We start from the raw sequence: 26,998 nt of genomic DNA, 5'->3' as shown, positions 1-26,998 counted from the left end.
CTGCTTTTCCTTTTTCCTACCGTTGTAGGGGAGGATGTATCCAAACAGGCCTGTGCACTGGACCCTGTCTTCTTTTAGTCATTATGAAGAAACCAATCTGTCCACTATGCACCAGGCTTATTTTTAAGTACCTTACAAATTAACTAATGAAATCCTTACAACAGCCTTGTGAGGTAGGAATAATGTCAGTTTTACAGATGAGGAGGTTGAGGCACAGCAAAATTCAGCAACGTGTTCAAAATCACACAGTCATGATAAATTTGTGTGGCTTCCGAGTCTATGCATGCAGCCCTTGTATAATACCATGTCTCCCAGGAGAGTCTCCCACAGCTGCTTCTGTCTTTCCTGCCTCATTGATTGCCCCTCTTGATGAGATCTGACACATTAACTTACAAGCAGGTTCTATTTTCTATATTCTATTTTAAGACCCTACCGTTGACCCTGTGTCTCTCTCCAGCTGCACCCTATTTTCTCTGTTCTCCTTTCAGCCAAATTTCTGGTAAGAATTTTTTTTTTTTCTTTTTTTTTTTTTTTGAGACGGAGTCTCGCTTGGTCGCCCAGGCTGGAGTGTGGTGGCGCGATCTCGGCTCACTGCAAGCTCCACCTCCCAGGTTCACGCCATTCTCCTGCCTCAGCCTCCCGAGCAGCTGGGGCTACAGGCGCCCGCCACCTCGCCCGGCTACTTTTTTCTTTTTTCTTTTGTATTTTTAGTAGAGATGGGGTTTCACCATGTTAGGCAGGATGGTCTCGATCTCCTGACCTCGTGATCCACCCGCCTCGGCCTCCCAAAGTGCTGGGATTACAGGCGTGAGCCATCGCGCCAGGCCTAAATTTCTGGTAAGAATTTTTTTGTTTGTTGTGTCTTCTGTTCTAATCTTTTTTTGAACCACTCCAACCTGGCCTTTGTTTATGTCATTCCTCAGAAACAACTTTTGTCAAGGTCACCCATGCCCTCCCAATGCCAAGCCAGAGGGACAGTCAGTCTCTTACTCGGACCCTTGGAGATGCTTTATTCATTTGCCTTCCCTGGCACCACAGACTTCTTGGATTTTCTCCCACCCCGGTGGTTACTCCTGTTTCCCGTGATCTTCCTCTGCTGGTCACCCTCTTAAGTGGTGACTTTCCCCGGGAATGTGGTCTGGACTAATTTCCCTTTCTGTCTGTACTCACCTTCTTGATAATCTCAGCCAGTCTCAAGGCTTTGAATATTATTAATAAGTTGGTAATTCCCAAACTTTTATCTCTAGCTTTGAAACTTCTCTAGACTTCCAACATTTCCTTGGATGCCATAGGCCATCACACAGTTGCCATATCTCAAATACAAATTCTTGCTTTGACTCTTTATCTTTTAGATCCCGTTTTCAGTCATGTGGGATCTTCCTTTTGCATCTCACATTGTAATTATCAGCAGGGTTCTACCTTGAAATTACATCCCAGATCTGACTAGCTCTCTCCTCTTTCCAGATTGTACCCTAGTCCAAAGCACCATAATCTAGTCCTGGTTTTTAAATGAACTCCTTATTAGCCTTCTTGCTTCATCTCTTGCTTTGATATAGCCTGTTCTCCACCCTGTTGCTAGAGTCATTCTTTAAAAATATAAGTCAGTACTATCTGTTCCCAAAAAACCTATTGAAATAAACAAAAGACTCAAAAAAATAAAAATAAAAATAAAAATGGTTGGATCTGGCCTCTGCCTACTTTTTCCTACCTCATTTCCTGTATTTGCCCTGTCCCTCCCAGCTCAGGCTTCTTTGCCATTCTTTGAACACAGCAAGGCCACACCTTCCTAAGGATTAGGTCCTTTGCTATTTCCTCCACTGGGAATGCTCTTCCTGTAGATGTTGACCTAAATTAAACAAGAGAATTCATTATTTTGGTATGGCCTCTGTTCGAACTTTACCTTGTCAGAAAAGCTTTCTTTAATCTCCCTTTCTAAAATAGCAGTGCCTGGCATTTTCTATCTTCTTACCAGTTTTAATGAGAGTGTAGAGTCACCTGTCTATTGGTATATCTGTTTGTTTGCTGTGAGTCTCGCTGAGTGGCATATGGGCTGCATAAAGGCAGAGACATTATTGCTTTGTCCCTAGGGTCTGCAATAGCACCCATTAAGGGGTTGATAAATATTTGTTGAATTTTTAGAATAGTGACAGATACTAATCCTACAAAGTTAAAGGACATATAAGAATAAAAAAAGATTGGCTGGGCGCAGTGGCTGAAGCCTGTAATTCCAGCACTTTGGGAGGCCGAGACGGGTGGATCACGAGGTCAGGAGATCGAGACCATCCTGGCTAACACGGTGAAACCCCGTCTCTACTAAAAAATACAAAAAAAAACTAGCTGGGCGTGGTGGTGGGCGCCTGTAGTCCCAGCTACTCGGGAGGCTGAGGCAGGAGAATGGCATAAACCTGGGAGGCGGAGCTTGCAGTAAGCTGAGATCCAGCCACTGCACTCCAGCCCGGGCGACAGAGCGAGACTCTGTCTCAAAAAAAAAAAAAAAAAAAGAATAAAAAAAGATTAAAGGTGATTTTTTTAAAATTTAGAAAACCTCTAAATGATAGAGGAAAGGTAGTATGTGTGGAGAAAGTTGTGTAGAAGCAGAAAAGGAGAGTCTCAAAATTCTTGGGTGGCTCTAGTTGTTCTTCCTTCCTTCTTTTCTTCACCATAGGGGGAGAATTACCTGTTGCAGTAACTGCTGTGCCGAGAATCAAGGGGTGAGACCAAAGGGAAGGCCTTCTGTGAACTTTGTGGGCACTTACCAGGGGCTTCAGGGGTGCATCCATGGTGAGGATGGGGCCTTGAAGTGTTGCTAGCAGATTAACATTGGTGAAACAAAATGAAATTGGGGATCTTATGTTCCTTAAACCCACTCCACTTGAAGCATTGAAAATGACAACTTGTGGTGAAGTGCCGTGGCTCATACCTATAATACTAGCATTGTGGGAGGTAGAAGGAGGAGGATTGCTTGAGCCCAGGAATTTGAGACTGCGGTGAACCATGATCACGCCACTGCACTCCAGCCCGGGTGACAGAACAAGACTCCGTCTCAAAAAAAAAAAAAAAAAAAAAAAATCAAGAAAACGGCAAATTGTGAATGTTAACTCTTACAATGAAGATAATGGGATAATGGTAATTTTTAATGTGTTGCCTTTCTGACCACTCCTGGTGAATATCCCATTTCCCAATTCCTTTAGAGTTGGATTGAGAATGTTGATGCAATTATTTCCAGTTTCTTGGATTACTCTTCCTTAGAGAGAACAAGATCCAAGAGTGAATTTATGTGCTCCTCACTTAATATTGTTGTGAGTTCTACTCACTGATGTGGATGAATAGAAAAAACCATGCCAAAATAATGAATTGTCTCCTTTAACATTATGAGCTATAAAGGGATGGGAACAGCTTCTTTTAAGTTCTGTTAGTATCTCAGTGTGCCAACTGATAAACTTTTAATGATCTCCAGAAAACAGCAAGGGGATGTTCACTACCCTTGTAAATATAAATAACTTTAATAACAAATCATATTGCTTGAACTTTGACTCCCGGTAAACATGACACCTGATACTGATCTGACATAACTATGGTTTTGAAAGTTTAAACTCTAGGACATGTGGTGGGTGTATAATCCTACAAAGTTCACATTGTCTGACTTTGGCTATAAAGATGTGTTTCAAAAGGCCAAACAATTATTTTGTAGTGTTTGGATCATTTCCAAGGATTCATTTGTTTCAGCATAAACTCATTTTATGTTTATGCTTCCCTTTGATTTCTTTTTGCTTAGAGGGAGAAGAAGATGAGGATGAAGAGGACGAAGAAGATGAAGATGAAGAAGAGGAAGATGAGGAAGAAGATGAGGACGATAAAGATGCAGACTCGCTGGATGAGGGCTTGGACGGTGACACTGAGCTGCCAGGTTTTACCCTCCCTGGTATCACATCCCAGGAACCAGGCTTAGAGCAGGGAAACATGGACCTGTTGGAGGGAGCTACCTACCAGGTGCCAGATGCCCTCGAGTGGGAACAGCAGAATCAAGGCCTGGGTAAGAGTCATGTGTATTTCCCTTTTCCTCTTTCTCCCCTCCTTTTATATTTCTAAGATGACAGCCTTCTTTCATTGCCATCTATTGTACAGAAAAATGGATTTTCTGTGTTTATGGGTGGTTTCTACATTTATGGGTGTTTAAGAATATAAGTATAAACTCATCGAAGAAATAACTGATAATTAAAAATTAAAAATTACCAGTTATTTCTTCGATGAGTTTATATTTATGCCCTTAAGTAGCCAGGCTCCAAACAGTCTCCAGCTGCCTATTATGAGTATGGTTGCCTGATTTTTGGAAGAAATTCAGTTTTTCCTTCCCAGTTGGGAGACAGTTGTAGGCTCTAGGAGGACATCTGCACAGGGAGGAGATATGTGTAACTAGGATGCTGGACAAGCAGCACCAGGGGAAAGACTCAAAGAACAAATCCATTTTTTGTTCCACTCTGTCCTTTGGGAATTTGTTCCCTGGGGACGTTCTTCCCCTGCTTGTAGGCGAGCAGTTGGGCAGTCCCGTGATTTTTCTGTTCAGTCTTGTGGCTGCATTACCTTGTCAAACACAATTTCATTTCAGCAGCTAGGGTGGCCAGACCACTCCATGCTCACCCTCTCTTATTTGTGGCCCATGCTTGTGGTGAGAGACTTGGAGGATGCAGGCTACTCCTCAGCTTGGCACTTCCTTCCACATCAGCAGGGAAGCTCCCCAGTCTGTCCTTTTCCTCTCATCAGGGGGAGACACTCTTAAGCTCTCAGTGACTCCTTGAGGCCCTATTCCCTTGACCTGAGGTGAAGTAATCTCTTCTCCAAAGAAACTCTTCCTAAAATGCTCCTGGTCTTTAACAGCTGAGCACACTGATTCCTTCAGTGTGGCAGATATTAGGTTTAAGAGTCACAAAAACTGGTAAAAATACTAGTTTTGGGGATATGTCATTGAAAACTTGGAAGTTGGTCTGGACCTTTGCTCTGAATGTAATTCTGGGAGTTGCACTCTATAGATTGGCATATACGTTGTAGTTGAAATGTAGCTGGGATTTCCTGTGGAATATGCTACAGGAAGAAGATAAAAAGGGATGGGCTTCCAGTGGACAGACAACATTTCTTTTTCTTTCTTTTTTTTTTTTTTATTATTATACTTTAAGTTCTAGGGTACATGTGCATAACGTGCAGGTTTGTTACATATGTATACTTGTGCCATGTTGGTGTGCTGCACCTATCAACTCGTCAGCACCCATCAATTCGTCATTTATATCAGGTATAACTCCCAATGCAATCCCTCCCCCCTCCCCCCTCCCCATGATAGGCCCCGGTGTGTGATGCTCCCCTTCCCGAGTCCAAGTGATCTCATTGTTCAGTTCCCACCTATGAGTGAGAACATGCGGTGTTTGGTTTTCTGTTCTTGTGATAGTTTGCTAAGAATGATGGTTTCCAGCTGCATCCATGTCCCTACAAAGGATGCAAACTCATCCTTTTTTATGGCTGCATAGTATTCCATGGTGTATATGTGCCACATTTTCTTAATCCAGTCTGTCACAGATGGACATTTGGGTTGATTCCAAGTCTTTGCTATTGTGAATAGTGCCGCAATAAACATACGTGTGCATGTGTCTTTATAGCAGCATGATTTATAATCCTTTGGGTATATACCCAGTAGTGGGATGGCTGGGTCATATGATACATCTAGTTCTAGATCCTTGAGGAATTGCCATACTGTTTTCCATAATGGTTGAACTAGTTTACAATCCCACCAACAGTGTAAAAGTGTTCCTATTTCTCCACATCCTTTCCAGCACCTGTTGTTTCCTGACATTTTAATGATTGGCATTCTAACTGGTGTGAGATGGTATCTCATTGTGGTTTTGATTTGCATTTCTCTGATGGCGAGTGATGATGAGCATCTTTTCATGTGTCTGTTGGCTGTATGAATGTCTTCTTTTGAGAAATGTCTGTTCATATCCTTTGCCCACTTTTTGATGGGGTTATTTGTTTTTTCCTTGTAAATTTGTTTGAGTTCTTTGTAGGTTTTGGATATTAGCCCTTTGTCAGATGAGTAGATTGCAAAAATTTTCTCCCATTCTGTAGGTTGCCTGTTCACTCTGATGATAGTTTCTTTTGCTGTGCAGAAGCTCTTTAGTTTAATTAGATCCCATTTGTCAATTTTGGCTTTTGTTGCCATTGCTTTTGGTGTTTTAGACATGAAGTCCTTGCCCATGCCTATGTCCTGAATGGTACTACCTAGGTTTTCTTCTAGGGTTTTTATGGTATTAGGTCTAACATTTAAGTCTCTAATCCATCTTGAATTAATTTTCGTATAAGGAGTAAGGAAGGGATCCAGTTTCAGCTTTCTACTTATGGCTGGCCAATTTTCCCAGCACCATTTATTAAATAGGGAATCCTTTCCCCATTTCTTGTTTCTCTCAGGTTTGTCAAAGATCAGATGGCTGTAGATGTGTGGTATTATTTCTGAGGACTCTGTTCTGTTCCATTGGTCTATATCTCTGTTTTGGTACCAGTACCATGCTGTTTTGGTTACTGTAGCCTTGTAGTATAGTTTGAAGTCAGGTGGCGTGATGCCTCCAGCTTTGTTCTTTTGACTTAGGATTGTCTTGGCAATGCGGGCTCTTTTTTGGTTTCATATGAACTTTAAAGCAGTTTTTTCCAATTCGGTGAAGAAACTCTTGGTAGCAGGCTGGGCGCGGTGGCTCAAGCCTGTAATCCCAGCACTTTGGGAGGCCGAGACGGGCGGATCACGAGGTCAGGAGTTCGAGACCATCCTGGCTAACACGGTGAAACCCTGTCTCTACTAAAAAAAAAAAATACAAAAAAAGCTAGCCGGGCGAGGTGGCTGGCACCTGTAGTCCCAGCTACTCGGGAGGCTGAGGCAGGAGAATGGCGTAAACCCGGGAGGCGGAGCTTGCCGTGAGCTGAGATCCGGCCACTGCACTCCAGCCTGGGTGACAGAGTGAGACTCCGTCTCAAAAAAAAAAAAAAAAAAAAAAAAAAAAAAAAAAAAAGAAACTCTTGGTAGCTTGATGGGGATGGCATTGAATCTATAAATAACCTTGGGCAGTATGGCCATTTTCACGATATTGATTCTTCCTATCTATGAGCATGGTATGTTCTCCCATTTGTTTGTGTCCTCTTTTATTTCCTTGAGCAGTGGTTTGTAGTTCTCCTTGAAGAGGTCCTTTACATCCCTTGTAAGTTGGATTCCTAGGTATTTGATTCTCTTTGAAGCAATTGTGAATGGAAGTTCATTCATGATTTGGCTCTCTGTTTGTCTGTTACTGGTGTATAAGAATGCTTGTGATTTTTGCACATCAATTTTGTATGCTGAGACTTTGCTGAAGTTGCTTATCAGCTTAAGGAGATTTTGGGCTGAGACAATGGGGTTTTCTAAATATACAATCATGTCATCTGCAAACAGGGACAATTTAACTTCTTCTTTTCCTAACTGAATACCCTTTATTTCTTTCTCTTGCCTGATTGCCCTAGCCAGAACTTCCAACACTATGTTGAATAGGAGCGGTGAGAGAGGGCATCCCTGTCTTGTGCCAGTTTTCAGAGGGAATTTTTACAGTTTTTGCCCATTCAGTATGATATTGGCTGTGGGTTTGTCATAAATAGCTCTTATTATTTTGAGGTACATTCCATCAATACCGAATTTATTGAGCGTTTTTAGCATGAAGGGCTGTTGAATTTTGTCAAAAGCCTTTTCTGCATCTATTGAGGTAATCATGTGGTTCTTGAATTTGGTTCTGTTTATATGCTGGATTACGTTTATTGATTTGCGAATGTTGAACCAGCCTTGCATCCCAGGGATGAAGCCCACTTGATCATGGTGGATAAGCTTTTTGATGTGCTGTTGGATCCGGTTTGCCAGGATTTTATTGAGGATTTTTGCATTGATGTTCATCAGGGATATTGGTCTAAAATTCTCTTTTTTTGTTGTGTCTCTGCCAGGCTTTGGTATCAGGATGATGTTGGCCTCATAAAATGAGTTAGGGAGGATTCCCTCTTTTTCTATTGACTGGAATAGTTTCAGAAGGAATGGTACCAGCTCCTCCTTGTACCTCTGGTAGAATTCAGCTGTGAATCCATCTGGTCCTGGACTTTTTTTGGTTGGTAGGCTATTAATTATTGCCTCAATTTCAGAGCCTGCTATTGGTCTATTTAGGGATTCAACTTCTTCCTGGTTTAGTCTTGGAAGAGTGTAAGTGTCCAGGAAATTATCCATTTCTTCTAGATTTTCTAGTTTATTTGCGTAGAGGTGTTTATAGTATTCTCTGATGGTAGTTTGTATTTCTGTGGGGTCGGTGGTGATATCCCCTTTATCATTTTTTATTATGTCTATTTGATTCTTCTCTCTTTTCTTCTTTATTAGTCTTGCTAGCGGTCTGTCAATTTTGTTGATCTTTTCAAAAAACCAACTCCTGGATTCATTGATTTTTTGGAGGGTTTTTTGTGTCTCTATCTCCTTCAGTTCTGCTCTGATCTTAGTTATTTCTTGCCTTCTGCTAGCTTTTGAATGTGTTTGCTCTTGCTTGTCTAGTTCTTTTAATTGTGATGTTAGAGTGTCCATTTTGGATCTTTCTAGCTTTCTCTTGTGGGCATTTAGTGCTATAAATTTTCCTCTACACACTGCTTTAAATGTGTCCCAGAGATTCTGGTATGTTGTATCTTTGTTCTCATTGGTTTCAAAGAACATCTTTATTTCTGCCTTCATTTTGTTGTGTACCCAGTAGTCATTCAGGAGCAGGTTGTTCAGTTTCCATGTAGTTGAGTGGTTTAGATTGAGTTTCTTAGTCCTGAGTTCTAGTTTGATTGCACTGTGGTCTGAGAGACAGTTTGTTATAATTTCTGTTCTTGTACATTTGCTGAGGAGTGCTTTACTTCCAATTGTGTGGTCAATTTTGGAATAAGTGCAATGTGGTGCCGAGAAGAATGTCTATTCTGTTGATTTGGGGTGGAGAGTTCTATAGATGTCTATTAGGTCTGCTTGGTGCAGAGATGAGTTCAATTCCTGGATATCCTTGTTAACTTTCTGTCTCGTTGATCTGTCTAATGTTGACATTGGAGTGTTGAAGTCTCCCATTATTATTGTATGGGAGTCTAAGTCTCTTTGTAAGTCTCTAAGGACTTGCTTTATGAATCTGGGTGCTCCTGTATTGGGTGCATATATATTTAGGATAGTTAGCTCTTCCTGTTGAATTGATCCCTTTACCATTATGTAATGGCCTTCTTTGTCTCTTTTGATCTTTGATGGTTTAAAGTCTGTTTTATCAGAGACTAGGATTGCAACCCCTGCTTTTTTTTGTTCTCCATTTGCTTGGTAGATCTTCCTCCATCCCTTTATTTTGAGCCTATGTATGTCTCTGCATGTGAGATGGGTCTCCTGAATACAGCAGACTGATGGGTCTTGACTCTTTATCCAGTTTGCCAGTCTGTGTCTTTTAATTGGAGTATTTAGTCCATTTACATTTAATGTTAATATTGTTACGTGTGAACTTGATCCTGCCATTATGATATTAACTGGTTATTTTGCTCATTAGTTGATGCAGTTTCTTCTTAGCCTCGATGGTCTTTACATGTTGGCATGTTTTTGCAATGGCTGGTACCGGTTGTTCCTTTTCATGTTTAGTGCTTCCTTCAGGGTCTCTTGTAAGGCAGGCCTGGTGGTGACAAAATCTGTAAGCATTTGCTTATCTGTAAAGGATTTTATTTCTCCTTCACTTATGAAACTTAGTTTGGGTGGATATGAAATTCTGGGTTAAAAATTCTTTTCTTTAAGAATGTTGAATATTGGCCCCCACTCTCTTCTGGCTTGTAGAGTTTCTGCCGAGAGATCTGCTGTTAGTCTGATGGGCTTCCCTTTGTGGGTAACCCGACCTTTCTCTCTGGCTGCCCTTAAGATTTTTTCCTTCATTTCAACTTTGGTGAATCTGGCAATTATGTGTCTTGGAGTTGCTCTTCTCGAGGAGTATCTTTGTGGTGTTCTCTGTATTTCCTGAATTTGAATGTTGGCCTGCCCTACTAGGTTGAGGAAGTTCTCCTGGATGATATCCTGAAGAGTGTTTTCCAACTTGGTTCCATTTTCCCCCTCACTTTCAGGCACCCCAATCAGACGTAGATTTGGTCTTTTTACATAATCCCATACTTCTTGCAGGCTTTGTTCATTTCTTTTTCTTCTTTTTTCTTTTGGTTTCTCTTCTCGCTTTGTTTCATTCATTTGATCCTCAATCGCTGATACTCTTTCTTCCAGTTGATCGAGTGGGTTACTGAAGCTTGTGCATTCGTCACGTATTTCTCGTTCATGGTTTTCATCTCTGTCATTTCATTTATCACCTTCTCTGCATTAATTATTCTAGCTGTCAATTCTTCCACTCTTTTTTCAAGATTTTTAGTTTCTTTGCGCTGGGTACGCAATTCCTCCTTTAGCTCTGAGAAGCTTGATGGACTGAAGCCTTCTTCTCTCATCTCGTCAAAGTCATTCTCTGACCAGCTTTGATCTGTTGCTGGCGATGAGCTGCGCTCCTTTGCAGGGGGAGATGCGCTCTTATTTTTTGAATTTCCAGCTTTTCTGCCCTGCTTTTTCCCCATCTTTGTGGTTTTATCTGCCTCTGGTCTTTGATGACGGTGACGTACTGATGGGGTTTTGGTATAGATGTTCTTCCTGTTTGATAGTTTTCCTTCTAACAGTCAGGACCCTCAGCTGCAGGTCTGTTGGAGATTGCTTGAGGTCCACTCCAGACCCTGTTTGCCTGGGTATCAGCAGCAGAGGTTGCAGAAGATAGAATATTGCTGAACAGTGAGTGTACCTGTCTGATTCTTACTTTGGAAGCTTCCTCTCAGGGGTGTACTCCACCCTGTGAGGTGTGTGGTGTCAGACTGCCCCTAGTGGGGCGTGTCTCCCAGTTAGGCTACTCAGGGGTCAGGGACCCACTTGAGCAGGCAGTCTGTCCGTTCTCAGATCTCAACCTCCGTGTAGGGAGATCCACTGCTCTCTTCAAAGCTGTCAGACAGAGTTGTTTGCGTCTGCAGAGGTTTCTGCTGCTTTTTTGTTGTTGTTGTTTAGCTGTGCCCTGTCCCCAGAGGTGGAGTCTACAGAGACAGGCAGGTTTCCTTGAGCTGCTGTGAGCTCCACCCAGTTCGAGCTTCCCAGCAGCTTTGTTTACCTACTTAAGCCTCAGCAATGGCAGGTGCCCCTTCCCCAGCCTCGCCTCTGACTTGCGGTTAGATGGCAGACTGCTATGCTAGCAATGAGGGAGGCTCCGTGGCCGTGGGACCTTCCCGGCCAGGTGTGGGATATAATCTCCTGGTGTGCCCGTTTGCTTAAAGCGCAGTATTGGGGTGGGAGTTCCCCGATTTTCCAGGTGTTGTGTGTCTCAGTTCCCCTGGCTTGGAAAAGGGATTCCCTTCCCCCTTGCGCTTCCCAGGTAAGGTGATGCCTCACCCTGCTTCAGCTCTCGCTGTTCGGGCTGCAGCAGCTGACCAGCACCGATTGTCCGGCACTCCCTAGTGAGATGACCCTAGTACCTCAGTTGAAAATGCAGAAATCACCGGTCTTCTGTGTCACTCGCGCTGGGAGTTGGAGACTGGAGCTGTTCCTATTTGGCCATCTTGCTCTGCCCCACATCCCCTAGACAACATTTCTTGAATTACTTTCTGGCCAAATTCAGCAAGCATTGGGCAATGATTACTTTAAAAACATGTCACATGAAACTGGTAAAAACTTATAAGGGTATCAAAATATTATAATATCAACATACTGTAAAACAAACACAAAATAAGATGAACTCTGGTCTGTGAACAAGTGAATGAATATTTAGTCTGAAATCCTTCTGTTCTGCATGAGCAGGATTGAAATGAATGAAATAAGATACAAAATACAAAGATAACTTATACAGAACAGATTGAAAACAGACAAAAATCTACACATAAAGTGACTCCTTGGGTTGTGCACAGCTTTATAATATGGAGGTATCATGTACAGTTAAACAGCTTTTCAATATGGATGGGATGGATATTCAGACACTCTAGCACTTTATTGGAGAGAGGAGTGAGGGAGACAGGGTTGCCTTAGCGTAGAATTAGGAACATCATATGGCATCCACCCTGGATTGTGGTTAAAGAAATGAAGTTTCACCACTTATGAAGTGGACTTGCTGTCTGTGAGTAATTATAAGTAATTAGAGGGTCTTAGAAAACTATAAGGAGGCTCTGAATCAAGACTAAAATGATCATTTGGGCTGTGGTATTTATCATGCTCCTCAATGCAAATTTACCACTGAATAGGAGTCAGGTTTTTAAGGAATCAACTTTACTGAGGTATATATTACACACAATAAATTGCAACCACTGAAAGCGTACGATGTGATGAGTTTTGAGAGTTATGTATACCCATGCAATCCCCATCACAATCATGCTGTAGAGCATTTCCATCATCCCACTGCCAGTGATTCCTCATGCCCCTTTGCAGTCCATCCCTCCCTCAGCCCCCAACCCTAGGTAACCACTGGCTTTCTTTGGTCACTATAGATTCATTTGCATTTTCTAGAATTTTGTACAAATGACATCATATGCTATATACCATTTTGTGTCTGGCATAGATCACTTAGCATAATGATTTTGAGATTCAACTATGTTGTATGTATCAGTAGTTTGTTCCTTGTTATATATAACATACACATGTGTACGCACATGCATACACTCACACACATGTCCACACACACATATAGATAGCTGACTAGTATTCAATTGTATGGATATGCTATGTTTTGCTCATCTAGTCACCTGTTGAACACCTGAGTTGTTCCTTGTTTTGGCTAATAGCCGTTAAATTTTAAGGCTTGTCAGGCTTGAGGCTTAGGACAAAAAGATCTGTTGTCCTCCTGTCCTGACTCCTGATTTCAGTCCCTTTGAACAACTAAAGTTTCTTTCTTTCCTTCTTTCCTTCTTTCCCTCCCTCCCTCCCTCCCTCCCTCCCTCCCTCCCTCCCTCCCTCCCTCCCTCCTTCCTTCCTTCCTTCCTTCCTTCCTTCCTTCCTTCCTTCCTTCCTTCCTTCTTTTTTTGAGATGGAGTCTCACTCTGTCGCCCAGGCTAGAGTGCAGTGGCACGATCTCGACTCACTGCAACCTCTGCCTCCAGGGTTCAAACAATTCTTCTGCCTCAGCCTCCCAAGCAGCTGGGACTACAGGCATCTGCCACCACGCCCAGCTAATTTTTGTATTTTTAGTAGAGACAGGGTTTCACCATATTGTCCATGCTGGTCCCAAACTTTTGACCCCAGGTGATCTGCCTGCCACGGCCTCCCAAAGTGCTGGGATTACAGGCGTGACCCACTGCGCCCAGCCACAGCTTAAGTTTCTTAAATTAGTGAGACCAGTTTAGTAATTTTTTATGCTTTTAAAAATGATTTCTCCAGATCCTGAGTTTTTAAAAAGATATCAGACTTTTTCTTATTATTTACTATTTCTCTAGGTGTCTCTTACTTTTTGCTGTTGCTTCTTTTTCTAATAATTCATTTTGTCAAGATGTTTTCAGCATTGTGGGTGTCCTGGGAACCAAAGCAAGGAACAAGTATTTCAAACTGTTGTTCTCACTGTGAGAAGATTGTGTTTGAGGAGTGTCTGGGTCTAGAATTTTATTAGCCCACCAACCTTTTCTTGGAAGGACAGGAATATTTCCTAGTAATTCAAAACCAATAACAACTTCTGGATCAATATTAAATGGTACAGTTTACTAAATACTCTCAGGTCAGGTAAAATAGTAGAAACCCTTTCTTTCTTTGTGATGGATTTTATGGTAGGTGGAATAATGACTCCCTGAAGATGTCCATGTCCTAGTATCTGGAACCTGTGAATAAATTGCCCTACATGGAAAAAGAGACTTTACTGATTTGATTAAATTAAGGATCTTTAGGCTGGGCACAGTGGCTCACATCTGTAATCCCAGTGCTTTGAGAGGCTGAGGCAGAAGGATTGTTTGAGACCAGGAATTTGAGAACAGCCTGGGGCACATAGCAAGACCCCATCTCTACAAAAACTGCAAAAAGTTAGCTGAGGGTGGTATGTGCCTGTAGTCCCAGCTACTCAGGAGGCTGAGGCTGGAGGATTACTTGAGCCAGGTGTATTAGTTCATTCTCATGCTACTATGAAAAGATACCTGAGACTGGGTAATTTATAAAGGAAAGAGGTTTAATTGACTCAGAGTTCTGCAGGGCTGGGGAGGCCTCAGGAAATTTACAATCATGGCAGAAGGGGAAGGAAACATGTCCTTCTTCACATGGTAGCAGGAAGGAAAATTGCAGCGGGGGAAAAGCCCCCTATAAAATCGTTAAATCTTGTGAGAACTCAGTCACTACTATGAGAACAGCATGGGGAAACGGCCCACATAATCGAAGCACCTCCCACGAAGTCCGTCCCAGGACACATGGGGATTATGGGAAGTCCAATTCAAGATGAGATTTGGGTTGAGGCACAGCCAAACCATATCACCAGGAGTTTAAGGCTGGAATAAGCCATGATTATGCCACTGTGTTCCAGTCTGGGTGACAGAGTAAAACGCTGTCTAAAAAAAAAAAAAAAAAAAAGAAAATTAAGGATCTTTAAATTGGAATGGGGAGGTTATCCTGGATTATTGGGTGGGCTCATTATAATTACAAAGGTTCTTGTAAGAGGGAAGTAGGAGGTTCAGAGTCAGAAAGGAAGATGTGATGACGGCAGCAGAGGTTGGAGTGATGTAACCATCAGCCAAGGAATGCTGTCAGCCTCTAGAAGCTGGAAAAGGCAAGGAAACTGATTCTCCTCCAAGGCCTCTGGAAGGAATACAGCCCTGCCAATATCTTGGTTTTAGCTTAGTGAGACCCAGTTCAGACTTTTGACCTCCAGAACTGCAAAGTAATACGTTTGTGTTATCTGAAGCCACACGTTTGTGGTAATTTATTACAGCCTCTATAGGAAATGGATTCAGATTTCAATAGGTATTTAAGGAGCAGCAGCATTTTGAAAGCAAAGCCTCATGGCAGCTATGCTCAGAGTGTAAACATTGTAAAATTACGTATACTTTTTCCTGTAATGAATCAATAAAAATGCAAACACTGAGATCCTTTGAAAAGTAATTCTATTTAATATGATAACACTTTAATTGGCTGTCCGCTTCATTCCTATTTTTAAATGGGGTTGTTTTATTTATAGGTTATCACCTCCATTTTTACAACATGAATGGTATTCCAAAGCAAATGCTAAAACCCATATAAATTTTTAAAAATGAACAGATTGAGGTGGGTAGTGAACTAAAAATAATGCAAACTCTTGGAATAGATTATAGTCTCACTTCCTGTGAAGTGCCAAGAGCAGGAACATAGATGACTTTCTAAGGCAAAGCAGTAGATTCAGGCCTCAAATTTTCTGTACTTCTGTTTTCTGCACTGTTACATATGCATTGCCTCTGAAGCTTTGGAGGGAGAGAACTTTGTTTCTTCGTCTTGCTCTTGGGAATTGTGACTGTGGAGTGAACTGTGTGTTGTTGGGATAGAGAGCATCAGGAGTGAAAGTTCCATGTTTATGAGGTGTATTGACAGAAGGGTCAAATGCCAGTAGCATATAGGAAGCTCTCTATTCACATATGCAGAATTAATTTCTTCTCTCATCTAACAGGTTCATTTTCACATTTATTAACAAGAACCTGTACAGAGAGCAGACTTTGTGACCCACACCACTTCTTATCCTGTTGCTATAATAAATCACACAATTATCCTCCCTAAAGTTTAAAAATCAATATGACCAAAGATGAATCAACATATCCATTTTAATGTTTATTTCCAATGTAATTAACACCTAGAAATTTGTTTCTTTTTTCTTGCTATATTTGTTAGAATGCCTTCAGTTACAGATTGTAGAAATCCTAACTTAAATTTGTTTATAGAATGAAGAAATACATTTTTTCTCTCAAAACAAGAAGTCCAGAAATAAAGCTCCTGGTGTATTGATACAGAACCCCAATTGTCAGCAGTGACACAAGTTTTTTCCATTTTGCTGTGCATCCTTGGTGTGTTGATTTGGCCCTCAGGCTGGCTTCCTTTTAGTTGCAATGGCTGCAACAATTTCAGGTTTAAGAAAAGACATCGTTCAGAGAAGGAAGGCAACTGTCTTTTCACTGTGCTTCTTTCTTTTCTTTTCCCTCCCCTCCCCTCCCCTCCCCAATCCCCTCACCTCCCTCTCCCCTCACTTCCCTTCCTCCTGCCCTCCCCTCCCCTCCCTCCATCTTCTTTTCCTTCCTTCCTTCATTCCTTCCTTCCGTCCCTTCCTTTCCTTCCTTCCCCTTCCTTCCTTCATTCCTTCTTTCTTTCTTTTCTTTCTTTCTTTCTTTCTTCTTTCTTCTTCTCTCTCTCTCTCTCTCTTCTCTTCTTTCCTTCCTTCCTTCCTTCCTCCTTCCTTCCTTCCTTCCTTCCTTCCTTCCTTCCTTCCTTCCTTCCTTCCTTCCTTCCTCCCTCCCTCCCTCCCTTCCCTTCCCTCCCTCCCTTTCTTTCTTTTTCTTTCTTTCTTTCTTCTTTTTTTTCTGACATGGAGTCTTACTTTGTCACCCAGACTGGAGTGCAGTGGCATGATCTTGGTCCGCTACAACCTCCACCTTCCGGTTTCAAGTGATTCTCCTGCCTCAGCCTCCCCAGTAGCTGGGATTACAGGCGTGCACCATGCCTGTAATTTTTGGATTTTCAGTAGAGATGGTGCTTTGCCATGTTGGCCAGGCTGATCTCGAACTCCTGACCTCAAGTGATCTGCCTGCCTTGGCCTCCCAAAGTGCTGGGATAACAGGCATGAGCTACTATGCCTGGCCCACTGTGCCTCTCCCCTCCCCTCCCTTCCTTCCTCTCCCCTCCCCTCCCCTCTCCTCTTTTCCACAGGGTTTCACTCTGTCTCCCAGGCTGGAGTGCAGTAGTGTGATCTCAGCTCATTGCAACCTCCACCTCTTGGGTTCAAGTGATTCGCCTGCCTCAGCTGCCCGAGTAGCTGGGATAACAGGCATATACCACCACAGCCCAGCTAATTTTTTGTATTTTTACTAGAGAGGGGTTTCACAATATTGGCCAGGCTGCTCTTGCACTCCCGACCTCAAGTGGTCTGTCTGCCTTGGCCCCCTAAAGTGCCGAGATTACAGGTGTGAGCCACTGTGCCTGGCCACTGTACTTCTTTCTTAAGAGAGAGGCAGCCTTTCAAGAATCCCCCAGTAGACTATACCATGCCCCTGCTTGGGTGAGATTAGGTTCATGCCCATTTCTGAACAATTGTTTGCCAGGGGCCTGAGGTCACATGGTGGGTGGGATGGATGGAGCCAGGGGGCAGTTACCACGTGTGTCACACGTGGTTTCTGTGTTGTTCTGTTTTCTTCTCTTGTTGGTGATACACATCTATGTCTCTTCTATCCTCTAAGAATCCCATGACCAATCTGGTTAAATTATTATCTTTATTTGGTTTGAGTTCATGAGTTCTGGTTAAGAGCTTGAGGGTGGCATTGTTCCATCTCAAGAAGAGATCATTTTTGGCTACTTTAGAGTTTGGTTGATGTTCCAGATGGATAAAGCTATCGGTTTGTTATTTGAGAATTATTATAGATGTCTTTACTTTTTTCTTTTCTTTTTTTTTATTATACTTTATGTTCTAGGGTACATGTACACAATGTGCAGGTTTGTTACATATGTATACATATGCCATGTTGGTGTGCTGCACCCATTAATTGGTCACTTACATTAGGTATATCTCCTAATACTATCCCTCCCCCCTCCCCCGACCCCACAACAGGCCCCTGTATGTGATGTTCTCCTTCCTGTGTCCAAGTGATCTCATTGTTCAATTCCCACCTATGTGTGAGAACATGTGGTATTTGGTTTTCTGTTCTTACGATAGTTTGCTGAGAATGATGGTTTCCAGCTTCATCCATGTCCCTATAAAGGACATGAACTCATCCTTTTTTATGGCTGCATAGTATTCCATGGTGTATATGTGCCACATTTTCTTTATCCAGTCTGTCATTGATGGGCATTTGGGTTGGTTCCAAGTCTTTGCTATTGTGAATAGTGCTGCAATAAACATACGTGTCCATGTGTTTTTATAGCAGCAATTTATGATCCTTTGGGTATATCCCCAGTAATGGAATGGCTGGGTCAAATGGTATTTCTAGATCTAGAAACTTAAGGAATCACCACACTGTCTTCCACAATGGTTGAACTAGTTTACAGTACCACCAACAGTATAAAAGTGTTCCTATTTCTCCACATCCTCTCCTGTACCTGTTGTCTCCTGATTTTTAATGATTGCCACTCTAACTGGTGTGAGAAGGTATCTCATTGTGGTTTTGATTTGCATTTCTCTGATGGCGAGTGATGATGAGCATTTTTTCATGTTTCTGTTGGCTGCATAAATGTCTCCTTTTGAGAAGTGTCTGTTCATATCCTTTGCCCACTTTTTGATGGGGTTATTTGTTTTTTCCTTGTAAATTTGTTTGAGTTCTTTGTAGGTTCTGGATATTAGCCCTTTGTCAGATGAGTAGATTGCAAAAATTTTCTCCTGTTCTGTTGGTTGCCTGTTCACTCTGATGATAGTTTCTTTTGCTGTGCAGAAGCTCTTTAGTTTAATTAGATCCCATTTGTCAATTTTGGCTTTTGTTGCCATTGCTTTTGGTGCTTTAGACATGAAGTCCTTGCCCATGCCTATGTCCTGAATGGTATTGCCTCGGTTTTCTTCTAGGGTTTTTATGGTTTTAGGTCTAACATTTAAGTCTCTAATCCATCTTGAATTAATTTTTGTATAAGGAGTAAGGAAGGGATCCAATTTCAGCTTTCTACTTATGACTAGCCACTTTTCCCAGCACCATTTATTAAATAGGGAATGCTTTCCCCATTCTTGTTTTTGTGAGGTTTGTCAAACATCAGATGGTTGTAGATGTGTAGTATTATTCTGAGGGCTCTGTTCTGTTCCATTGGTCTATATCTCTGTTTTGGTATCAGTACCATGCTGTTTTGGTTACTGTAGCCTTATATTATAGTTTGAAGTCAGGTAGTGTGATGCCTCCAGCTTTGTTCTTTTGACTTAGGATTGTCTTGGCAATGTGGGTTCTTTTTTGGTTCCATATGAACTTTAAAGTAGTATTTTCCAATTCTGTGAAGAAAGTCATTGGTAGCTTAATGGGGATGGCATTGAATCTATAAATTACCTTGGGCAGTATAGCCATTTTCACAATATTGATTCTTCTTATCCATGAGATGGAATGTTCTTCCATTTGTTTGTGTCCTCTTTTATTTCCTTGAGCAGTGGTTTGTAGTTCTCCTTGAAGAGATCCTTCACATAGCTTGTAAGTTGGATTCCTAGGTATTTTATTATCTTTGAAGCAATTGTGAATGGGAGTTCACTCATGATTTGGCTGTTTGTCTGCTATTGGTGTATAAGAATGCTTGTGATTTTTGCACATTGATTTTGTATCCTGAGACTTTGCTGAAGTTGCTTATCAGCTTAAGGAGATTTTGGGCTGAGATGATGGGGTTTTCTAAATATACAATCATGTCATCTGCAAACAGGGGCAATTTAACTTCTTTTCCTAATTGAATACCCTTTATTTCTTTCTCTTGCCTGATTGCCCTGGCCAGCACTTCCAACGCTATGTTGAATAGGAGTGGTGAGAGAGGGCATCCCTGTCTTGTGCCAGTTTTTAAGGGGAATGCTTCCAGTTTTTGCCCATTCATTATGATATTGGCTGTGGGTTTGTCATAAATAGCTCTTATTATTTTGAGATACGTTCCATCAATACCAAATTTATTGAGAGTTTTTAGCATGAAGGGCTGTTGAATTTTGTCAAAAGCCTTTTCTGCATCTATTGAGATAATCATGTGATTTTTGTCTTTGTTTCTGTTTATATGCTAATTACATTTATTGATTTGCGTATGTTGAACCAGCCTTGCATCCCAGGGTTGAAGCCCACTTGATCATGGTGGATAAGCTTTTTGATGTGCTGTTGGATTCGGTTTGCCAGAATTTTATTGAGGATTTTTGTATTAATGTTCATCAGGGATATTGGTCTAAAATTCTCTTTTTTTGTTGTGTCTCTGCCAGGCTTTGGTATCAAGATGATGTTGGCCTCATAAAATGAGTTAGGGAGGATTCCCTCTTTTTCTATTGATTGGAATAGTTTCAGAAGGAATGGTATCAGCTCCCCTTTGTACCTCTGGTAGAATTCGACTGTGAATCCGTCTGGTCCCAGACTTTTTTTGGTTGGTAGGCTATTAATTATTGCCTCAATTTCAGAGCCTGCTATTGGTCTATTCAGGGATTCAACTTCTTCCTGGTTTAGTCTTGGGAGAGTGTACGTGTCCAGGAATTTATCCATGTCTTCTAGGTTTTCCAGTTTATTTGCATAGAGGTGTTTATAGTATTCTCTGATGGTAGTTTGTATTTCTGTGGGGTCAGTGGTGATATCCCCTTTTTTATTGCATCTATTTGATTCTTCTCGCTTTTCTTCTTTATCAGTCTTGCCAGCAGTCTATCAATTTTGTTGATCTTTTCACAAAGTAGCTCCTGGATTCATTGATTTTTTGGAGGGTTTTTTGTGTCTCTATCTCCTTTAGTTCTGCTCTGATCTTAGTTATTTCTTGCCTTCTGCTAGCTTTTGAATGTGTTTGCTCTTGCTTGTCTAGTTCTTTTAATTGTGATGTTAGGGTGTGAATTTTAGATCTTTCCTGCTTTCTTTTGTGGGCATTTAGTGCTATAAATTTCCCTCTACACACTGCTTTAAATGTGTCCCAGAGATTCTGGTATGTTGTATCTTTGTTCTCATTGGTTTCAAAGAACAACTTTATTTCTGCCTTCATTTCGTTATGTACCCAGTAGTCATTCAGCAGCAGGTTGTTCAGTTTCCATGTAGTTGAGTGGTTTAGATTGAGTTTCTTAGTCCTGAGTTCTAGTTTGATTGCACTATGGTCTGAGAGACAGTTTATTATAATTTCTGTTCTTTTACATTTGCTGAGGAGTGCTTTACTTCCAACTATGTGGTCAGTTTTGGAATAAGTGTGATGTGGTGCCAAGAAGAATGTCTATTCTGTTGATTTGGGGTGGAGAGTTCTTTAGATGTTTATTAGGTCTGCTTGGTGCAGAGTTGAGTTCAATTCCTGGATATCCTTGTTAACTTTCTGTCTCGTTGATCTGTCTAATGTTGACAGTGGTGTGTTAAAGTCTCCCATTATTATTGTGTGGGAGTCTAAGTCTCTTTGTAAGTCTCTAAGGACTTTCTTTATGAATCTGGGTGCTCCTGTATTGGGTACATATATATTTAGGATAGTTAGCTCTTCCTGTTGAATTGATCCCTTTACCATTATGTAATGGCCTTCTTTGTCTCTTTTGATGTTTGTTGCTTTAAAGTCTGTTTTATCAGAGACTAGGATTGCAACCCCTGCGTTTTTTTTTTTTTTTTTTTTTTTTTTTTTTTGCCATTTGCTTGGTAGATCTTCCTCCATCCCTTTATTTTGAGCCTATGCATGTCTCTGCATGTGAGATGGGTCTCCTGAATACAGCAAACTGATGGGTCTTGACTCTTTATCCAATTTGCCAGTCTGTGTCTTTTAATTGGACCGTTTAGCCCATTTACATTTAAGGTCAATTTTGTTATGTGGGAACTTGATCCTGTCATTATGATATTAGCTGGTTATTTTGGTCGCTAGTTGATGCAGTTTCTTCCTAGTATCGATCGACTTTACATTTTGACATGTTTTTGCAGTGGCTGGTACCTGTTGTTCCTTTCCATGTTTAGTGCTTCCTTCAAAGCTCTTGTAGGGCAGGCCTGGTGGTGACAAAATCTCTCAGCATTTCCTTGTCTGTAAAGGATTTTATTTCTCCTTCTCTTGTGAAACTTAGTTTGGCTGGATGTGAAATTCTGAGCTGAAAATTCTCTTCTTTAAGAATGTTGAATATTGGTCCCCACTCTCTTCTGGCTTGGAGAGTTTTTGCTGAACGATCTGCTGTTAGTCTGATGGGCTTCCCTTTGTGTGTAACCTGACCTTTCTCTCTGGCTGCCCTTAACATTTTTTCCTTCGTTTCAACTTTGGTGAATCTGACAATTATGTGTCTTGGAGTTGCTCTTCTTGAGGAGTATCTTTGTGGTGTTCTCTGTATTTCCTGAATTTGAATGTTGGCCTGCCTTGCTAGGTTGGGGAAGTTCTTCTGAATAATATCCTGCAGAGTGTTTTCCAACTTAGTTCCATTCCCCCCGTCACTTTCAGGTACACCAATCAGACGTAGATTTGGTCTTTTCACATAGTCCCATATTTCTTGGAGGCTTTGTTCATGTCTTTTTACTCTTTTTTCTCTAAACTTCTCTTCTCGCTTCATTTCATTCATTTGATCTTCAATCACTGTTACTCTTTCTTCCAGTTGATCGAGTCAGTTACTGAAGCTTGTGCATTTGTCACATAGTTCTCATATCATGGTTTTCACCTCTGTCAGGTCGTTTATGGACTTCTCTGCATTGGTTATTCTAGTTATCCATTCGTTACTTCTTTTTTCAAGGTTTTTAGTTTCTTTGCGCTGGGTTTGTAGCTCCTCCTTTAGCTCTGAGAAGTTTTATCGACTGAAGCCTTCTTCTCTCAACTCATCAAAGTCATTCTCCATCCAGCTTTGTTCCATTGCTGGTGACCAGCTGCATTCCTTTGGAGGGGGAGAGGCACTCTGATTTTTTGAATATTGAGCTTCTCTGCACTGCTTTTTCCCCATCTTTGTGGTTTTATCTACCTTTGGTCTTTGATGATGGTGACGTACAGATGGGGTTTTGGTGTGGGTGTCCTTTCTGTTTGTTAGTTTTCCTTCTAACAGCTGCAGGTCTGTTGGAGTTTGCTTGAGGTCCACTCCAGTTAGGCTACTCCCAGTTAGGCTCTCCCAGTTAGGCTACTTGAGGGTCAGGGAACCACTTGAGCAGGCAGTCTGTCCATTCTCCTCTCTTTACTTTTTTCAAAAGTCTACATCTAACATTGGAATTGACACTTGATTGAGGAAGTGGTATATTTTTCTCTGGAAATCCTTAACAAATATGATGCTCAATTAATGGTCTAGATATGTTTGTGTAAAACAGAGGAATGGAGGGGAGCAGTCATGTGTCTATCTTTTAACCAGACATTCATTATGCACCTACAAAGTGTGTGCTGTGTGTTCTGAAAATAGTGAGAGACTGACAGATAAAGAGATCCATAGTCATGGGGCAGAGTGTGGTCCCATAAATGTGAGGTCAGTGGCTGAGCAATTCTACAGTGAGGGAGTGAATCATCACTTATCACCAGGGCTAGCTTTGAGTGGGCAGCCATCTCATTTGAAGTGTGACTTCAGGGATGCACTCTCTGATCCTCTAATTTATATCAGCCTTGCTGTCCTCACACGGTGCCTGCTTTCCAATATTAGAGCCTTCCTTTGCATTGATATGTGTCTTCAGAAGGCCTTAGAAAAATGCAGAACTGCTATCTGGGTAGAACAACTCATTAAGACATTATCATTTATTATGCTCTATAAGGGATTAATTTATCAGGTTCATTAGCCTGCTAATTTGGCAAGATGAAAGGGAGAGGAACATAAGATGCATGTGTTTTGAATTGGTAGGCAAGTAGAATGCATTGCAGCCTAAGTGTGGGAAGTAGGCCTTCTGGAAACAGAGCACTTGACTGTGAGGCAGTGAGACCCTTCGCCCTAAAATATGTCAGCACTCTCTTCTCTTCCTCCTCTTTCTTATTATCCATTTAAAACACTTAACATGTAGCTAAGATTGACTACTTAATATAGTGCAACACAGACTGTGGCAGCGAAGAAAAGATGCTTTGCAAAAAATAGTGGGAAGTGTGAGATTTCAAACAGCTCCTCATTGCAACAAATGTCAGTGTATTTTGATGTATAACATGTTAAGCTATGGCTTAAAGGTTTGCTCGAAGCTGCCAAAACTAACATAATTAAGTATGTGTACGGAATGAGTGGAAGGAATGAAACCTCAGCCCAGTGTAACCAACACAAAGAGAGATGGTAGATTGGCTAAAGCCCCCAGACACCTGCTCTCAATCTTGGCTGCACAGTGGAATTCATTTCTTACAGCTCCTAGAGAGCTATAGAAATTATTGATACCTGGATGCAATCCCTATAAAACAACTGTCTTAAACCGAATCTACTGGTTGTGCCCCAGGGGTGAGACACCTTCTGTTTATGTAGGGAAATGGAGAAAGCAATTTCAGAAGTGTTGCTGTACATTGTGAATGGAATCCCCATAAGCAAAAATTTATATTACTTTTAATGATCTTTTATGTGTTGAATTAATGTGTTTTAAACCCTCAGCTTTGTATAATCACATAGAGATCAAACAAAGTCAATATTCATGATTTAATTTTCCCGGAAAGCTCATGGTCACATTACAGACTCCTAAATCTGGACCACAGAGGGGTGTACTCAGACACCTGTATCCAGGATGAGTGGGAATCTCCCAGTAGGAGCTTCCTCAGGTAGGTATCTGCCAGACACTTGGGAGTCCTTCCATCCCCAAGATAGTCCCCAGGGTTTCTGAGTTAGAGAGTAATGCCATTCACTCTTTCTTTGGAAAGAATTGAATTATTTTTCCTAGACAAGAGAAGCAAAGACTTGGGTGCAGACCTTTTTTTTTTTTTTTTTTTTTTTTTTTTTTCCCCACGTTAGCTAAGATACCCTGGTACTAGAATTTGAAGTAGAGATAGTGATCTCTGCCTTGTGAGGATGAACAAGTAAAATAAACCGAACATAAGAGAATTGAATACTTAAGAGGAGGATGCCTTTTAAGTCTGATATATTTTTTTTCTTCATAGATATTTCCATTGAATTGTTGGTGACTTGTGAATTTGTAGTAGTTGGGAATTTCTACGGAAGAATATCTATATGCTTGTAGTAAAGGATTCAACAAACTCAGGATTTTAGTATGTTTTAAATGCACATATTGCCTGAGTTTTCCTCTTATGTATTTATATCCTGCTGTATTGTACCTATTTTTGCTAGAAACTCCAAATACTCTTTTTAGCATGAGGTAGGTTATAAATAGGCTAAATATCCAAAAATGAATAGACTTCTGTCCTGCTGCTCATTACCAACTGTGCTCGCAGATGTGCACTGCGAACTACAAACACAGAATTCATTAGAACCAAAAGTCAGAAAGAGAACTGGCCAAGCCTAAAGAAAAGCAGGTGCTAACCTAAAAAGAATTTAATGTGCTCTGTGTTTTTCTTTTATTTTTATGTTCATGAGACTTCTGATGAACAGTTCTGGATATTGGTTACAGTCAAATTCTTGTTTTCCTTTAGCACAAGACACATTAAGTTGTTTGGAAAGAGGAAAGGATTGATGGCATAGATAATTTTGTGGGTTGTCCAAAGTTTTTCTTAAAGACTGACATTTAATGATGTTGTCACAGCTACATAGGAATTTCATACCAAAAATTTCTGGCAGATAGCACTGAGGCTTCAGGAATTCATCAATTCCAAGAGTCATAGGCAGAACCCAGATGAACCCAGACACTGTTCACTTTGCCCAGGTCAGCTGTGGAACACTGCAAATTCCCTTCTTCTCCCTCTAAATTTTCTTTTGAGAAAATAAGTGTGAAGCAGCTCTAAGTCTCAAATGCTAATGTAATGAAGGAAACCCATAAAATAGAGTTAGTTGAGTGTCGCTACAGTTCAGTGGCCACCATGACCATTTAGTATGTCCGGAGCACTCAGCTAACCCCTCAGGTGAAAAGCCTCCCTGCGGATGTTCCTGTGTTGAGGAAGAAAAATTAACCTTGGTTATTAAAATAACAACCTTTGGACCAGCTGCATCTCCCCACTCAGGGTTCACAGAAGCAATACTATAAGTAGTAGGTTATGTAGGATCTCCTAAATGAACTGTCAAGCTGGCCTCAGGAAGCTGAAGATATTTTTGAAATTCAAAAGAATCGATGGTGCAAAGTGAAAATACAACAAACCAAAAGTGAAGAAGAGATTAAATGTTAAAACAAGGAATCCGAGATTTAAATCAGGAAATTAGAGGAACCAGCCGTTCAAGGGTCAGAAGCACTTCTTAAAATATCTTTATCTCTTTCATATACTCTTGATATATTTAGGAATCTCCATGTGCTGTCTGGTCTATGTTTCTGCCTGTTTCTTTCTGTTACTCTGTCTGAGACCTCTATCACCAGAACATATATTAAACATTCCCTACCCACTTTTTCTACCATTGTTTTTTTTTCTTGGAATAGTTGTCTCCCCTTTCCATGTTTCTACACCTGGATCTGGCCGAAGCCTTTCCTGGGAACCCTAACTCACAATGAGCCCTTCCTTTTGAAATGCTTCCAGTCATTTGTCAGTATTATTTAATTTCTATTCACTGCGCTATCTCATTTTGCTTATTTTTTAGGGGAACCTCAGAACATCTAGCACACAGCATGGAGTAGTGTTGATTCTTAAAAGGGGTTTTCTTCCAGCTAATCTCCTTTCTGGGCCTGAAATTTTCAAGCACAGTTGGGAGGAGAAAGGGGATGCTTTATTGCATCTCTCCTGGATAGTAATATGGGGGGTGGGGCAAGGTTTTTAGATGACATGAGGTTAATTTGTGGAAAACATGGTAACTGATCAGGTGCTGAGAGGTTTCCATCATGCTTATAACCGACACTAAGCTTAGCTATCGCATGGCAGGTAGAGCTTCACCTCATTGTTATTTTCGCTGGTTCTACTTACTCCAAAGTGTTTTTAATATCTACAGAGTCTTTAGTAATCCACTAACTATAGCCTGCTTTCTGGTCATAAACTTTAGAGAGTATTTTGAGGCTAGTTTTTTCCAGAACATCAGTTAACATTTTATATTTTTTTTGGAATGAACTTTGAGCGATTCTTCACTGTAGAAATGTTCAGACCTTGGAAGTGTTGGGCCAATTGCATTGATTAGCTTAGCCTCTGAATCAG

General features: G+C 41.1%; 1 protein-coding gene across 1 annotated transcript in view; it reads left to right on the top strand.

The window, feature by feature from the left end:
• The window catches only part of ARMH4 (armadillo like helical domain containing 4), a 165,113-nt gene that overhangs the window by 57,565 nt on the left and 80,550 nt on the right, over positions 1-26,998 (top strand). The window contains exon 5 of the mRNA XM_030930951.1: positions 3,776-4,033. Coding sequence (XP_030786811.1) covers positions 3,776-4,033 — 258 coding nt within the window. The remainder of the gene's footprint in view (positions 1-3,775; positions 4,034-26,998) is intronic.

The sequence above is a fragment of the Rhinopithecus roxellana genome, chromosome 5, assembly GCF_007565055.1.
Source record: "Rhinopithecus roxellana isolate Shanxi Qingling chromosome 5, ASM756505v1, whole genome shotgun sequence".
NCBI classification, from domain to species: Eukaryota; Metazoa; Chordata; class Mammalia; order Primates; family Cercopithecidae; genus Rhinopithecus; species Rhinopithecus roxellana.
This window is presented reverse-complemented; position numbering and strand designations above follow the sequence as displayed.